This window comes from Corvus moneduloides, chromosome 8 (assembly GCF_009650955.1).
Source record: "Corvus moneduloides isolate bCorMon1 chromosome 8, bCorMon1.pri, whole genome shotgun sequence".
NCBI lineage: Eukaryota > Metazoa > Chordata > Aves > Passeriformes > Corvidae > Corvus > Corvus moneduloides.
The window spans coordinates 15391147-15408269 of NC_045483.1; the positions used below are offsets into that span (position 1 = coordinate 15391147).

The 17123-nt window shown below is 36.9% G+C and overlaps 1 protein-coding gene across 13 annotated transcripts in view; it reads right to left on the minus strand.

The window, feature by feature from the left end:
* DNTT (DNA nucleotidylexotransferase) overlaps positions 1–17123 on the minus strand; it is a 162339-nt gene that overhangs the window by 18412 nt on the left and 126804 nt on the right. For 11 of the 13 annotated variants that reach the window (XM_032117164.1, XM_032117163.1, XM_032117165.1 and 8 more), the window contains 3 exons: positions 14001–14103; positions 6919–7182; positions 5421–5504 (listed from right to left, as the gene is read on the minus strand). In XM_032117164.1, the coding sequence (XP_031973055.1) occupies positions 5421–5504; positions 6919–7182; positions 14001–14103 (451 nt within the window). The remainder of the gene's footprint in view (positions 1–5420; positions 5505–6918; positions 7183–14000; positions 14104–17123) is intronic. The other 2 variants (XM_032117168.1, XM_032117169.1) reach the window with 2 other exon arrangements.

Below are 17123 nucleotides of genomic sequence, written 5' to 3' on the forward strand. Positions count from 1 at the left end.
GGCTAAATGACCTGCTTAAAACTACAGGGAAATTTTGGCTACAGAGTGACGCAAGTTGCAAGCTAACAGTCAAACCTCTGGACCATCCTCCTTCCTTAGCCTGTATTACAACAACGTGTAGACTCTTAAGCTCACATAATCATCACTTTATGTTAAATGTCACAATTCCTTCCCCTGCTGCCTTTTCACAAGCCAAATTAGAATTACAAGAGGGAGCAGAAAACATTCAGAGAGCAGAGAACGCGACAGCCTGAAGGTTGTTTGACTGCGCTCTCTGATGTCACACGTCTGACCTGGTATGTGATCCTTTGGCTGGCTGCAACCTTGTCATTCTACCAGCCAGTGCAAAAGCCCAGTAACAGAGTCCAGCTTCAGATACTCTCCACAGGGCCTTTCTGCATGACAAAGGTATTTTCTCTAGCTAACAGCACCAGAGTTGGTAAAGGCACCAACAACCTTCGTAGTTGCTGAATCTTATTCCAGGTTGCTTATACAGCAAAAGGGCATTCATACCTCAAGGACACCTCCTTTAAGAATAGAAATCCTGTGGTTTGCAAGCCACTTTAAAAATCACTTTAAAGATAATAAAACAGTATGTGAAAGTAAATCACACATTTCTTGCATTTTCCTGTAAACATATGATAGTTACTCATCTTAAAGACAGATACTCAAAACAGGTTTAGAGCTATATCTTCATTAGTTGGATCCACTAAATCTCTGTCCATTTCACCCAGGTAAAAAGCTGTCATGATGTTGCCAATACTTGCCAACAGCTGCCCTGGTACACCACTAGTCCAGAGACAACGCACATTGTAACCAAAAATTCTTTATTGTGCGTTAAGGGATAATTGTCTCCTAATCCAACACAGAGGAGTGTCAGAACAACCACTGATGTCATGGTTTACAGACTAAGGACCTTAATTTTACTGAGGAAGAGCCTACTGTTCAGCTGACCTGACTTATGCTTCACAGAGAAAAAGGAATTTTTTTTTTTTACAAAACCATTTATATTTTTCTTAGAGAGCATGTTGTTCATTCATGAATTGTGAAAGTTTTACAATGAGAATTTTGTTCCCCCGATCATAAAAATGCCATGCCATTTGTAGCAGCAATAATACCATTAGACACAGGGAACATACAATTTTTCTTTCTTCCTCATGACTGATCAATGAACTCCATTCTCTAAGAGTGGGGATTATAGTAAGGTTTGACCTCCAGCTGGTGTAAATCACAGGAACTACATACCTCGGGTTGATATATGCAAGTGCCGATTTCCATACCTTTAGTACACAGTTCTACAGAGACACAGATTTGGACATGCATTCATCTTTTTATGTAAAAGAGGCTGACAGATACTTGGCAGCAAATTTTCAATTTTTTTGTCACAATTTTCCTATGAAAGGAAGATCTACAAAATGCCCTTCTTATTACAAAACTGAAAAAATCGTTAGTTTGGTAATTGCACACTGTCTTCCAAAACCAACAAATATATGAAAAAGATTCACACTAGAAAGAAAAAAATAAATCCAGGCTGAGGAATAATTTCACAGTGTAACTTTGTAACGAGTCCCTGGAGAAAATTTCTCTTCCTTTTGTTCCCATCTGCAAAGCTATGTAATTGATTCCTAACTGCTGTGTTAATGCGCCCTATTCCAGGCAGAATCCCTTTGGAAATACATTAAAGTAAGCAGGACTCTCTCCTGATGCAACCCTTTGAACGCTGGAATCAGGGATTCTGTGACATGCATCACATTTCAAGCAGTGGGCCACAGTGCAAGCGTCTGTGCCAAAGGGCTGATAAATATTAATATAGAAGAATAAAGTACACTGAATTATATATTGAAATGTAGAGCAAATCAGGAAATTGTTTTCTTTTATAACGAACTACATTCTCTTACAAGCACTGTTACATTCCACCAAATAAAAATGAAATAAGAGCAAATAATACTTGCTATAGCATGGTTTATTAATTTCTTATAAAGACTTGCAAAATTTTAAATTATGACAGGCAAGTGTTTTTAAGGAAAGGACTTGGTCTTCGGCAGATCAAGAATTAGTTTGACTCTTCCTGATCTTGTGTTGTACACACACACAGACTAATAAAAGAAAAATAACAAAGCAGAAAGGACTTGGCCCAGCTTCCAAATTCCACCCCAGTCAATACCCCAGTGACTGTTAGAGTTGTGCATGAAGGTTTGTCTGTCTGGACAGAGCCAGCAACATAAAATAATCTCTCTTCAGAAAAAAAGGAGAGAAATATGAAAAAGATGTGTTTCAGCTTTTACATATGGTGCCTAATTAACCTTAATTAAGGTTGTGCTGAGGGATCTTGAGCAGCTTGCACAAGGGATATCTGCTTCCTGATTGTTTTTAGCTTTGAGAAAGGAAGATTTTCTGACACAAAGAGAAATGTACTTATGAAATACAAACGTTCATGGTCCAATCTAATTTTATGAGATGGTACGGATGAAACATCTATGGTTTTAGTGTTCCCTCCTAGTCAAATAATTTTAAAAGAAAAGTACTAGAATTAAAATAAAGGAGATTCTCTACACTTCATAGTTTAATGTAAAAAATAACCAACAAACCAACCCTAAACATTTGACAATTTGGGCATATGTTCCCTTGTGTAAAATTACTAATTATTTTTATCACTTATTTTAAGCTTGCTACCCTGATGACCCTAAAAATGAATCAAACTTGGCAGGCACATAATTTACTGCAAACCTCTCCTCTTCCACTATGGGCCATCATCTCAAATTTCACAGACAGACACCATTGCTGTATCCTGCACATTTCTGATCTTACTACACACTGGGTGGCAGTATGGAAGGTTTTTTTTGTTCAAGATGTCATTTGTGGGAATAACTTAATACAAAAATTACAACGTTAAAAATAATTTTAAAATTTATTCGAATTTAGCACATTAGATTATATATATTAGAATAACTTTCCAGGGAGTCATCTCCCTGCTTCTTGCTAGAATAACACTACTTGAAAAAAGAGCCCATGTTAAGCAGATTATAACTTCAGTGCTACCTGGTCTGAAATTTTTCATATTGCGTATCTGCCTTAGAATTTTCTTCTTTCTGGAAAAATTTGGCTAATGTAATTAAGATATTTCTGAGACTGCAGCAGAAATAAGAACAGTATTCTGCTGTGTCAACATACTAACACAACTTCTTGTGATTGAAATCAGCAGTGCATCTGTGGTTTACAGAAAAATCTTTGGAAGCAAACTATCTGTGTTTGGGATTAAATGAGAAATGGCAGACTTAGATATTGGTGGGGGAGAGGGGTGATGACAGATTGACATTTGAAAGCAAAGTCCCACCCTGAAAGGGACAGCTGATCCATTCATGTACCTCATTTGATAAATGAAAATTGTAGATTAAAGACTTTGTGGTCAAGATAGTTGAAATTTTCCCTGAAGATTTGGTCTGAGTGTTTTGGGTTTGATTCAGTTTTTGGTTTGCCGCGTTTTTATCTTTGCCTTTGTCAACAACTCCTGCCTTATGATAAGGAATAAAGAAAATTTTCTGAGTTTTACTTCTCAGTCCTCTCACAAGGTCCATTTCTTCAGTTTTGGGCAGTACAACTGAGGAATTCAGGAAATGTAAGTTGAGACTCAGACATGTAGAAGGTCTGGAGATTAAGTTACAGTTACAGCTGATGGTTTTGGGAACCATGACATGGGTATAGACATTTCTTTGTATTTTTTGAATTCCCAAGGCAGATACCCAGCAGGAGAAACTTCAGGTTGGACACTGCAAATGTGGGGCCCTTGAAATCAATGGATGTTTAAGACCTTAAATCTTTCCCTGCCTCAGCTCTCTACTGAAAATCTGGGATGACAAGAGTCTTTCTTCCCAGAGGACACTGTGAAGATAAACTCATCATTTATCTGTGAAACATCCTGGCTAATCCAGTCAAAAATACATGGAAACACGCATTTTCTTCCCCAGAAGGATTTAAATGGTATGTCAGTTATAAAGCCTGAACATAATCAAGAACAAATAATACTGATTGATGTTGTTCGTGAATGAGCAGTGTCCATTTTGCATCTCTGAATGCCTCAGGGCTCTGAGTAAAAGCAACAGATATAATGATACTCATATACCAAGCAGGCAAATTTTGCTGCACACAAAAAATAACACTGGCATTCCTCAAATTCTTTGGTTTTCCCCAGTGCTATTTGCTGTTACATGCAAAAATCTATTGAACAGAGCACATATTAAAGTGCAGATAATAACACCAGCCATATTATGTTTAGGCAAAGAGTTTATATTTTGAATGCTTTCAAAATATAAAAGACAGGCATAAATACACTGACATCATCCCTGAGTTTGTGAAGAAATCTCTCCTCTTTAAAGATTTCATAGCATATTTATCTACTATTGATTTTATGTTTTCTTCTGAAGCATCTAGTATTGACAATTGCTGGAGACAGGATATCTGACTAAATGGATAATTAGCCTGATGATTTCCCCAGGTTTCCATGTGAGCTGAGGATGCTACAGTAGCATCTGGACCTGACAAGCACATATGGAGACAGCTGAAATGGAGTGATGGCTAAGATCACTCCTGCATCTTAGAAGTAATGAGACAATGCATATAAGTAGGGGTGCTAAAAGCAGTCTCCATTCTATAAGGAGTATATAGGAAAGATTAATGTAAAGTCTTGGCATGGTACTTCTGCCTTTCCCCTATAATGACATCAATAAGCATCTGTAGTATTGATTTTTGCTTATTATTTAAATGGCCTAATACAAATACAGACATTAAGCCAGATAAATGCAGAGATCAGTATAACTGCAGCCAAGAGCCTTTATACCAGAAATTATATCAATTACTCCCCAGGCTGCCAAGCCTGACTAAACAGAATTCCACACAGACTCCTGAATGCAGGGCTTTAAAAGCAGGATGATCCCTGATCTCTACTTAGTGTCATACCCTGAAAAAACTTCCTCGAGCCTTCTAACTGAGCCTGTACCACTCAATATCCCCTCCTCCATTGAAATGTCAGCCCAATACCAGTTGAAATTGTGCCTGGGACACAGAAATGACCTCTCCTTCTGAAATGGGACAGTTAAATACCTTTTTCAAATACTCACAGATGGGTTGTTCTCAGTTTTGTGAAGGCTGCACAGTTCCTATCAAACACCAATGTCTAATGCATGTTTCTTGTTACATTTCAGGTATTATCTCGCAATTGCCAAAAAAAAAAAGGATTTCCAGACTTGTTCGGATTTAATCAGGTTGTTCCAGTGAAAATAAATCTTGGGAAGGTGGAACTGTTTTCTATCACCAAATAGATGATCAAGCTAAAATATTCTATATACTTGAACATAAAAAATGAACTGGAAATGTAGACTCAGAAACAAAAACCCATTAGCTTTATTTCTGAGAATAAACAGTACCTTTCTCCTGTCATATAATGCATGGTTATCCAATACCATCTTCCTTTCATGTGAAGCATACCTCCGCAAATCACGTCCAAATTGCTGTCAAAGATATAGCAAATATCAGCCATTTTCACAAACCAAAATTGTTATCCTTTGCATAAGAGTTCTAACACCAAACCAAACAATGCAAAAATTACCTCTATTAAAAGAATATAGTCTGATAAAATTAATCACCTGAAAGGAAGTATTTTTATAAGGAATCGTCCATCATTTCAGTTGGTTACTCTGAGAGTAGTTGGGCACTGTATAAGAAAGTAAACTTGTGATGGGCTCCCACAGTCTGTGGGTGAATTAGCTCAACAGGGAGCAGGAGCTCAGTGAGGCAGAGAAAAACAAAGTCATTGCCTACTCATCCAAAAGGCCTCACACTGTGTGTTTTTAGTGTAGACACCTATCAACAGAGTTGAGAGAAGGGCTTTTAAGTTGCCAAACACTTCCAGGATAAGAAAGGACCCCAAAGTCTGCAGAACTTAATCCCAAATCCAAATAAATACATTTTGTTATCTCAAAAAAAGTGACTGAAGTAACTCATAAGCTCAGCAGGAGAACACATCAATTTCAACATTTTGCCTGGTCTAAACCATTCTGCTTCCAATTAACCTGAGTAGAACAGAGTGGCAAGGCACCAGTACTGCTTCCAACACATCAAAAAGATCATTCAGAGCAGGCTCAGGAGCTCTCCACTGTACCATGTAATCACCCCCTAAGAAAATTAACATCAGAAGGCAAGCATGTCGAACAGATTAAAAAATAATTCTGTCTGGAGAGAGATTATCATTTGAGTTTTGAGTTTGCACTAGGTAGAATTTTTTGTTTTGAAAATAGTGTACTATTTTATATTATGCCAACTAACTAGTGTCTATTATGAAAGCAGATATCATTTCAAGTTTTCTTATTAAAACATATATCAAAATATATTTTATTCTAGTTCAAAACTAATTTAAAAATTTTTCCTTTTTTTTACAATTTAAAAGAGTCAATTATAATGCAACTGAAACAAAACATTTGACCTAATCCAAAGATGTCAAATCATTTTTAATTTCCTACAAAACAAATTAAGTTCCAATTCAGAACATTCCTCAAATGTTTAATTTCCTGCAAAATTATGTGACACTTTCCAAATCGTCTCTCTACTCAGTAACCATTTAATTGCTTGTTAACAGTATTACGATGTAAAAAGACAACACAACTGACCAAAAACCTCGCTCTCCAGGTCATGGACCTAAACACTAAGCTTCGAGGAAAATAGATCTTAACTCCCCTAGAGAGACATACATAAATGTTAGTGATGAATTCATCAGCTCCAACTCATTATCAGGGGCGGATGACAGTATGAAATGTGATGCTTGGACATCGGGAATATTTTTTTTTAATCCATGAACTCTGAATGGTCCTGCAACAACAAAAACGTGTTTGCAATTCTAAGAAAACATATACTGTTGTGGTTACTTACCCTGGAGCCTGTCCAACCTAACAGAGCATATGCGTATTGCTCAAAGGGGGTTATGACCAGATCCACACGGATTGCCTTCCAGTCTTTGACTTCTGCCATTTCCAATTTTTTTGATGTGTTGCAAGTGCTGTTGTCTACTCTTGGCTGACATAGTTTTAAAATTGCAAAACACTTCTGAAAATGATCCATGGCATCAACTTTTCTGCTTGGCAGCTGCTCCTTTACAAACGTTGATTCAATGATATCACAATAAAGGAGTAAGCCCTAAAGAGAAGATATTGTTCATACTGAATTGCTGAACTGGTTTTAATGTCATCTCAGAGTTCTAGGCAGTTGTCTTAAAAAATTCATGTGAAATGTAATTTCAGTAAACAAGGAACTGTGCCAGGCCAAATCTCAGCTAGGGAGAGTCATGAAACAGTTTCAGTGTTTGGAAAAATATTTGAGGGAAATCTGCACTGGTAGATATCTGACAGTAGCGATGTCCTGCCCTATAGTAAGGAGATAGTATTTGCAATTCTTCCCCTCCCTCCTTTTCTCCTAAGCCTTTTTCTAGTTAATGTCAACAGAAATTTCCGAGTAAGGATTGATGTGTTCCCATGTCAGACATCTAGAAAAAACTATTAGTCCAGCGCACAGCCTTGCTGACAGATTCCAAAGGGGAAGATTCCATTTGGGCTGTATCTGTTGCAGGATATTTCCTTGTAACAAGGTCTGGAGTCCCCAGGGAGTTGGAAGATCCCTGCCATGTCTTTTGCTTAGAGGAAGTGTCCATTTCTTTAGGTCCTTGGATGACTTGTTTCTGCTTTGAAATCACTTAAATGTTTACACATTCTCCTGCCTCTGAACTAGGGGCTTTTTAAAATTGCAATGTTGAACTGAGAGTGTCTAGAAGTGGTTTTATTTGATGGCTGACAGTGGTTAACTACAATGGTGGTGTGGTTTAGGAATGGTATTCTCCAGTTTAGTAGCCCTGCTAAAACCACTCCTCTCACTTCTCCCTACTCCCCTCAACTGAAAGCATGAAAAGTAAAGATCACAGGCTGAGATAAGAACAATTTACTGGAAACAGCAATTAGATAAGAAAACAAACAGTAACAGCAACAATATTAATAACAAAAGGTGTAAGACAAAGAAACTATTTACAGGCAAAATACCAGACCATTTCAACTACCACACTTTCTCCCACTGGAAGGAATACCCTTCTTCTAGGAGGAGAGAAAGTCCCTTTCCCCCATCCCTGGAGATGATATAAGGTGGTACTGAAAAATGATGTAAAATGAAAAATGATATTGAAAAATGAGATCTAGTGGTATTAGGGTCTGGCCACGCCCCTTCCTGGTGATCTGGGCCAAAACCAGGACAAAAGGTCTCCAGATGAGACCGCTTAATGTCACAGGTAACAATGAACTGATTTTTCAGATATATTTCAATAATACCTCAGTATTAAAAAACATATTTTGATTATTTCTTTTCGATTAATTCTTTTATATAGTGCAGGTGTGATAAATTTACATGACAATATCTTAAATGCCTTAGAGAATACTTTACAGTAACAAAATTACTTTTATCACTCAGAGCTATAATTCTGGCCAAAAAAAAGCATAACAAAAACACTTAACAAGATATGATTTCCATGAAGAAACACTGATAGGTATTACTACACTTTTAGCCTCCAGCTTTTTGTTGATGATCGTTCCAAATTAACAATCCCATTATTTTACTGGAAATCAGTTACAGGCTTTTTTATGGGTCAATGAGCCAGCCTTTTTAGTGATAACTATTTTATTTGCATTGACATTCTTTCACTTCTTTGGAACTTTTCCTGATTGTGAAGATTTATCATAAACTGATATGAGAAAACTCCTTATGTAGCTTCTTCTCGTGGATTACTAGTTTCCAAGTCTGCTGATTTGAAAATGCTTAAATTTAGATGTAACATCCATCTTTAAAAGAGTAATTTCTTCTTAATTTTACCCCAATGTCACGAGGCACTGATGCTTGCTCTTTCCAAATATACTCAAAACAGCTGTTGAATGTTAATGCATAACTGCTTATTTTCTTGCTCTTTTTTGATGAAACTATCCTCCCTTCAGGTTAATTTTGTTGCTTTTATTGTTAATAAAAATCATTTTAGTATCATTATTCATTGACAATTAATTGATGACTTCACACTTTGATTATGCACTGACAGTCTTCCCATTTTCTATAAAAATCTGTTCGCTGCTTAGCAGTACTTCTTCATCTTTTGCTTCATTTTTCTTTTTGCTCTTGGAGATTTGGGACACTACATAGTTTATACCAGAAGTCAGGGTATCATCATTAAATAGGAGCCAAAGCCTAGGTCGTATGCATTGGGATAGAGTTTCCAATTAGCCTGGTATAATAAGACAGTGGAGATCACCATCACCCCACAAAGTAAAGCTGAAATGGCACTTCTGTACATTTGGAAAAAGCATTGCCTGAAGGGGCAGTCAGCTGTGAAGATTGTGTGAAGTTCTGGTCACTGCCAGCTGCAGAGCAGCAGCCTTCTCATTACAGTGTGTCAGGGAATCTGCAGTTCTTTGCACATTTCCGCTTGATCTATACACCATAAAGTGCTGTAGGCCTTGTTTACACAATCAAGTTCTAAAGTGTGGGCATTTTAATTTCTCGAATTTACAACACCATCAAAACAAAATGTATTTTTTAGGACAGTTATGTTAAGACCCTCAACAATTTTCCATTTATAGAATGACTGTGCACTTTTACTTAAATATGCTGAGTACTGGCACATCAATAGCATTGATATTGGAGCAAATCCATGCTTAAATTGAGGGAAAGTATGACTTTTAGAAAAATATCAAATCAATCACTGAAAAATCAATCAAATACGGTCACTAGCATTCTCTGTCATTTTTAATTAAACAGAATCCTATTCTACATCTAGTGTTACATGCTGTCATTATTCATACATGTTGGTAGCTGGATTAATTCTGTTAAAGCTAAGAAGGATCGTTTTATACCATCTGAAAATATAATCCAATATGTTCTTCTGAAATGCATATGTGTTGTTGCTCTAAATTTTCTTCTGAGATAGTTTAATAAAGTGAAAGTGGAGTTCTTTTTTTTTCAGTTAAATTCCTATATCTAATCCAAAATAGGATGTAGCATGTTAATTTGGAAAAATCTCAACCTAGATGAGACAGATGGAATTCTATAAATTGGAAGAGCTAAAGGAACTGATGCCTGGGAGAAGACAGACCTTTTAGGGTAAGAAGTCATTAGAAAATGGCTTCAAAGGTTTGATCAGCAATGCAAAACTCGGCAGCTGCTGCTTAATCATGCAGCTGCCTTGGTCCCTCTTTCCTCTCGAAGTTCCCTGTGTGTTGGAATGGTCTATTTCTGAGTGTCTGGAGCAGCCTGGCTTTGATAGCAATGCATAGATCAGCCCTGGAATCCATGAATGAAGGTGTTTACCTCTGTATGCCATGAGCATTTGCACTGCTGAGCAAGATAGAGACAGACAGACAGATAGGGCCTTACACATACCTACTCACCCACATACAGCTATGCAATACACACCAGAAAGATCACACATCTGAAGAAATGCCACTATTGCCTGGATTGTCACTTAGGACATAGCAGGAAATGGTACACTTCTGCCTACTTTATACAATAACCTCACAAGCAGGATAATCACATTCAGCCCTATACCCTCTCTAAATAAATTTAAGCCAAGATCTCTCATGACCAGGGCTCTAACCACCTTGCAATAGTCTATTTTAGGCAAGAATTTCCTCGGCTGAGTCAGAACGAAACATAAAAATTCAGAATGCACTGAGAAGAAAGCTGAGACAATATGTGTTCGAAAAGGAGCTCTGCATCCTTTTGCATTCTTTCATCTGAAACAAAAGGTTCTTTGCTCTGGCCTCTTAACCATTTCTGTGTCTTGTCTTAGAAACAGGTTTTGTTGCTGGTAAAATCCAGCTGTCAGTGAATATGTGGCTATTCTGTGAACCCTGTTTCCAAACATCTGTTTCCAGCAACCGAAAAAATATTAATTGCTCCTCACCATCCTCCTCTCTAATGGGACATCAAGCCTTCCCCTTCCTGATCACCTCATCAAGAGCGAATACTAGAGTTTAAATCAGACCACTAGTATATTAAAATAGGTAAGCACAGGCAGGCATCTCCATTACTCATTTTTCTAAAGCCAAAAGAAAAATGCAACATTACACTTACATGAATACAAAGAGAAAAACTGAAGAGTGCAGGAATGCTTGTAGTAACAGTATCTCTTCCATTGTTGAAAGTATGTATATAACAGGAGCAGTGCTAAATATGGCCATATAGGCTTTCAGCAAAAAATGAAAGCATGTGAATGAAGCTACATCAACACAGATGGCTCAGCCTGTTTGCCCACAGACTTTCAACATCTAATCCACAGAAGTAATTTCTTACTTTGTTTATGAGGCTTTTTGGAACCATTAAAACCATAACCTGTGTACTGCCTCACAGCTATTCTGTTCTGCCATTCTACTTTGAAGACTTTATGTTCTCTGTTCCTTGGCCCATTTATCCCTGGCGATGCTGCATCAAAGAGCATGTTGGTGTTGATTTAGCCACTTCTTTTTCAGCAGCTTTCAATTGGAAGGATCTTTTAACACTAAACTTTTCAGCTAAGAAAAATGCCCTTTAAACCATTTAAATCTGAGGTCCATAATTCAGAAGTTAAACATTGTGGAATTATTCACTAAGAGCTGCCAAAACAAAGTCAACATCATGACCTCCATGATGTACATTGATGAATCTGGTCATAGAAGCAGTAGCATAAAAGTGGCAAGCTGTGAAGCAAACTACTTCAAAAAGTAAAAAAGTGCTCTATTTGGGGGTTTTTTTGTGCCCTCCCCTTTCCCTCAGAAATCAAAAATAATAAAAAGGCAAGAGCTGTATAAATCCTTTCTTTCTTCTTTTGCATTTCGATTTTGCTGGCAGCTTATTTTTCAGTAGTGACAGTAAAGCCTACATATTACAAATGCCACAGTACAGAGGTGGTGTAGTTAGTAGTATAAACCATGAAAAATCTGGAGGACAAACAGAACACAGGAAATACTTTTCCACAGCTTTAAACTATACCCAGCTTGTTTGAGTTTGGTTTCTACGGCCATTGTGCATTGTGCTTCTGATGTGTTCTTCATGCCGAGATTTCTAAAGGAATCCTAATCTTTTTATCAAACTCTTGGCCACCCTTGACCTCCCATACTCTGCCTGCACTCCTTTCTGCCAAACAGTCCCCTTAACAAGAAAATCAGCAAGAACAATTCATTTTCTATTTCTTTCCTTTCAATTCCTTTTAATGAAAGCAGCTCAAAGTGAACTGAAAAACTTGAGTACTTGTCAGACTTCTCAGATCACAGCCATTTTTCTCAGTAATGTAAGTGGAAAAGAAGGAATGAAAGGCTGCACTCAGGGCAGGCTCTAGCCTTGGTCTGTTGTCACCTTTCCCTTCTGCTGTATTATAATAAACATGATTTTTTTGAGGACCCAAACATGGTTTCCTAGAGATTCAAGTGTGCATAAGAAGGGAAAAAGACACCTTCTAAGAAGAAATGCAATTTTTCTCATAGTAAAGGGAGTATAACCATGAAAGGATCTACACACTAATAATAAAATGATAAAAATAGAGTATTTCCTCAGCACTCATTAACTGCCATGGCTTCATTGCTTTTAGTAGTCTAAATAGTACCTGCTATCAATCTACTCCAACACATAGTTTCCACAGAGAAATGAGAGAAATCTAAAAATTTAATAAAAGTCTGTTAACACTTCAAAGACCGAAAATCAACTCGAAGAAGATGAATTCAGCTGATGTTGCATTTTACCAGGAAAAAAACCCCAAGTTTGAAGCCCTTCCACTAAAGCCAGCTGAAAGATTTTGACCACCTTGAAACAGATAACTTCATACAGTCACATAAGCTTTTGTGTAGTTGGATGTTTTGAATCTTCCATATGTTAACCCATTATACACTAATTAAAGTAGGCAGCTCAAGAATCAATTCAAAAGCATTCTCTGCACGCTGTCTGCACTGAAAGCTGACTTGACTTAGCAGTGAGGCACTTGATGAGTCACCCCAGAGTGCTGGCCTTCTACTTCTTGAAATGTACTCCATTGCTTTGAACAGTATTGTTAGTAAATGTGGAGAAATATCTCAGCTGGCTAGAAAAGTAGAAGGAGAAATGAAAGTTTACTTTTCCTAACATGCTATATTTTTCTGACCCAGGAATATTTTGAGCTACCTGCACCTGTTATAAGCGAGACACTTCCAACTTTAAAGCTGCTGGAAACTGAAGAGCTGAATAGAAAAAAAACCAAAACAAAACACAAACAACAACAAAGAAACAACCAAAAAAACCCAACAAAAAATAAAAAATAATAAAACCTCTCCATCCCTTAGATAAACAATTCCCCTATGAAATGATACAATCATCTAACAGTTTGGGTTGGAAGGGACCTTCGAGATGTGTCCATTCTTCCAAACACAGACATCATGGAAAACTATGTCAACTTTTGAATGTTTCAGTGGAAGCTGGGAAAATTGCTAATTAATGGACTGAAAGGAAGCCAGAATTCCAGAGCTTTGGTACCTAAGCTTTCAGACTTGCTCACCTCACCCCATGAAGTCACCCAAATCCACTACACTTAAAGCTGGATCTCCCTGAAGTAGCTTCCCCTGGGAAAACCTACTCCCACCTCAAGAAGAAATTAAACAAATACAGGTTTTTTTCAAAGTGTAAGAACAATTTTCTCTGATAATCAAAACTCTACCTAGCTTGATTTCTCACCTCTGGCTAGCTGCATATTCCTAGGGTAAGATAATACAGAATGTGTGCAGAGCACTTCTGATATACCCTTCAACTTGAGCATCCAGAGCTAGAAGATGCACCTAGATCATCATGGTTAATAACCAAATAGAGCAATACCCAGCTCTAAAACATTGCAGTCAGCTGTGAAAAGGAGTATAACATTCTTTAAGCAGTATATAGGCTTTGCAGTGGAGTTAGAACATGTCACTTTTGGACAAGTGTTCTTTAGTTCATACCTGCCTTTTCCATAAGTCAATAACTTTATGCAGAAGTTCATCATCTTCTCCTGGTCCTGGACTGGTGATCAGAAAGTCTATGTCATGTCCAATCTTCTTACCCCTAGAAGGAATAAATAACAAGGACAAAATTGTTAAGTTCCTGTTGAATTTTGCTCTGTTTTCAAAGAGAATATTTTTTCTGCATTATAAAAAAAGTTCGCAGAATAAAGTGATAGCAATGTTGCTTGAAACATAATCAAAGTGGAATCTTCTATGTCTATTATGGGGTCTATTAGTGTTCTTTATAAAATAATAATTACTTTTTGATCTATGTCCTCTGTTTTTCAATTAGATACTACAGATCCATTTGCAGATGTTAAATCTCTCTTTCTTCCCCTTAAGTCCCAGAAAGGAAGATTTCAGTCATCTTTGGATTTTAAGAAAAGCATAATCAAAATACCACATTACACATTATGAATCCAGGGCAGTAATAGCAGATAAACCTGCCAGTCAGACTACCGCAGGCTTAAATATTCTTCTTTGCTTTTGATGGACACTTTAATGTATAAAACTGTGATTATGAATCATTTTATTTTTTCTTTTAGCAGCAGATATAAATCCTTCGACTATTTTGCATTTCTTCTCTTTTAAATATAACAATTCTTTTTACAGAGATGGAGGTTGATTTTTCTTTTGAGGACAGTTCGTCCTGAATGTGCCTAAAGCCTGTTTATTACAAGCACTAAGGGTTTCACAATTAAATCCATGTGCACAAAATTTAATTGTAAATGTTAATGAAAAATTATGTCATAATCCCTTGTTTTTCCCTGTTTAAGTCTAAGCATTCAGCTTACCTTTCATCTACTTACCAAGGGTGTTAAACCTAAATCTGATTAAGATGTAGCTATCATTGGAAAACAGGCAAAAGCACATTACTGGAATGTTTCCCTTCAGAATCATAAAATGTTTGAGAACACATGAAAATTTATCTCACAGTGCAATTCATCTGAGTACTGCAGAACCAATACAAGGTTTTAATTTTGTTCTAAATACTGCAACAGGAACTGCATACACATTTACTGAGTGCAATCAGTCCAGCCTAAGGAGAAACGAGCAGAGGAGGTATTTCTGCAATGACAATATTTCTGCATTATGGAGTTGATGGAGTAAGCACCCAAGATCTGGAGTAGTGACACTTACGTGTAGCACATCTCTAAATGTTTTTCATGTGTTTATGGGAAAAGTCTGCTCTTGCTGATGTTCACGAGGGTGCGTGATGTTATAGCTCAGGAGGGTTTCTGTCAACACTGTGTCAAGTATACAGAGAATTTGTGAACTGCTATGCAAGCAATGAAAATAAAACTGTGCAACCCAAAAGATCTTTTTTTTTTTGCATTTCATTTAATAATTTATTCCCTTAAAATAATGCCTAAAACTTGGCCTGGTTTCTTAAACTTGGAAATTTGTAGGAGCAGAACTGATAGGCGGACTTGTCAACTGCCATTTGTGTGACAGGAAGTCATCTAACTGATGGATAGTTGAACAGCATTAGCACAAAGTTGTAAGGAGATGAAAGCCTGGGGTTTGCATTTGACAAGCAGTCTAACTCACTATAATGCAGCTATTGTGCTGTGTCTGCAGCAAAGTCGAAATTGCTTAAACAGGTGGAAATTATTTCAAAAGAGGTTTCAAACAAAGCATCAGTCTAGGCTTAGAAACTGAACAGCAATTCAAACTCAAGAAGTTAGAAAATATTTAGTATTCCATGTAACACTGAGTTATTTTCTAGGATGCCATTCATTACCTCTAAAATTACAATAATGCAAAGCTCTTACATAGCACTTTTTACTAATATGACTCAAAATATTTTCTCAAAGGGAAGGAATTTACTATTCCTATCTTTGAGATGCAGAGTAGCATAAGAAAATTTGCTTAAAATTATTTTTAAAAGAAGTCAAAGGAAGAAATTGGAAGCTGATGGAATTGGGAGCTAATTCCCAATGCTTCCTCAATATAAGCATATTTTAAGTTAACCACATCTACAAAACCTGCATCAATCAAGCCATAAAATCCCAGAAAATCCAAGGTGTTTCACTGGCCATCTATTTCCCAAGACAGAGAGTATTTATTGAAATGTTTTCAGGAGATTTTAGGTGAAATTAGAGAGTTTAAATCTTATATAAAAGCACACAATATTAGTTACTGTCAGAGTTATATTTCAGGTTTTTTTGAACTAATTCACAACGGATTAATTTCTGACTGAAATTGTTAAGCTGTTACTGGAACATTTAGTCTAATTGCCACTAGTAATCTTTACCAAACAATGTATTTCAGCCTAGAAAAATGTATTATTTTCCTTAAAATAGAAAAACAACGTAGTAAATTAAGAAGATGTATAATATATATTGTTCCCAACTTGTAAATCATGTAAAAAGTTGCAGCAAAGAGTACATGGATTCAGACCATCATTCCATTGAAGCTGAAATGTGACCATTAATTTCATCAGAGTAGGGTTTTTCACATATATATACATGTAGATGTATTTGTACATGCATACATACAAACATACAATCATGGGAACTCATAAAGTTACATAAAGGGCACATAGGATGGCATAGGGCCAAGGTGCTCCGTACATGGATTTGTAGCTAACTATATACCTAAAGACTAGAAATGACACAGGGCTTGATTATATACAAGGTAAACACCATGGTGCCAGATGTCTGGTTTTCAAACGGGTAATGAAAACCCAGAATTCATCACCTGATGAGGTGCCTCAGAGATGAAACCTCAACCTCTCATTCATTCCTGAAGCTCACCAAGGGGAACACTGCAGGTTGCAGTCTTTTTCAAATCCCATCACATTCAAGAGAGCAGGTTCCTTACAAAGGGCTACAGACAGGCTCCAACAGGATCTAGAGACTGAAGGGAGTTAACTAAGCATCATTTACTTAAAAACAAACACCAAATTGATGCTAATATTGCCTGGTTTTGTCTCTCATTTCATAGCCCAGTGATCGGTGCAGTGATTCCTCATCTTTTTATTGCCTTATTTTCCTCAGTTAGGAATACTGGCATTGTTCCTACTTCACAGGAAACATCTTTCAGTCTTCTCTCCTTCTGACTTGTACTGGGGTACAG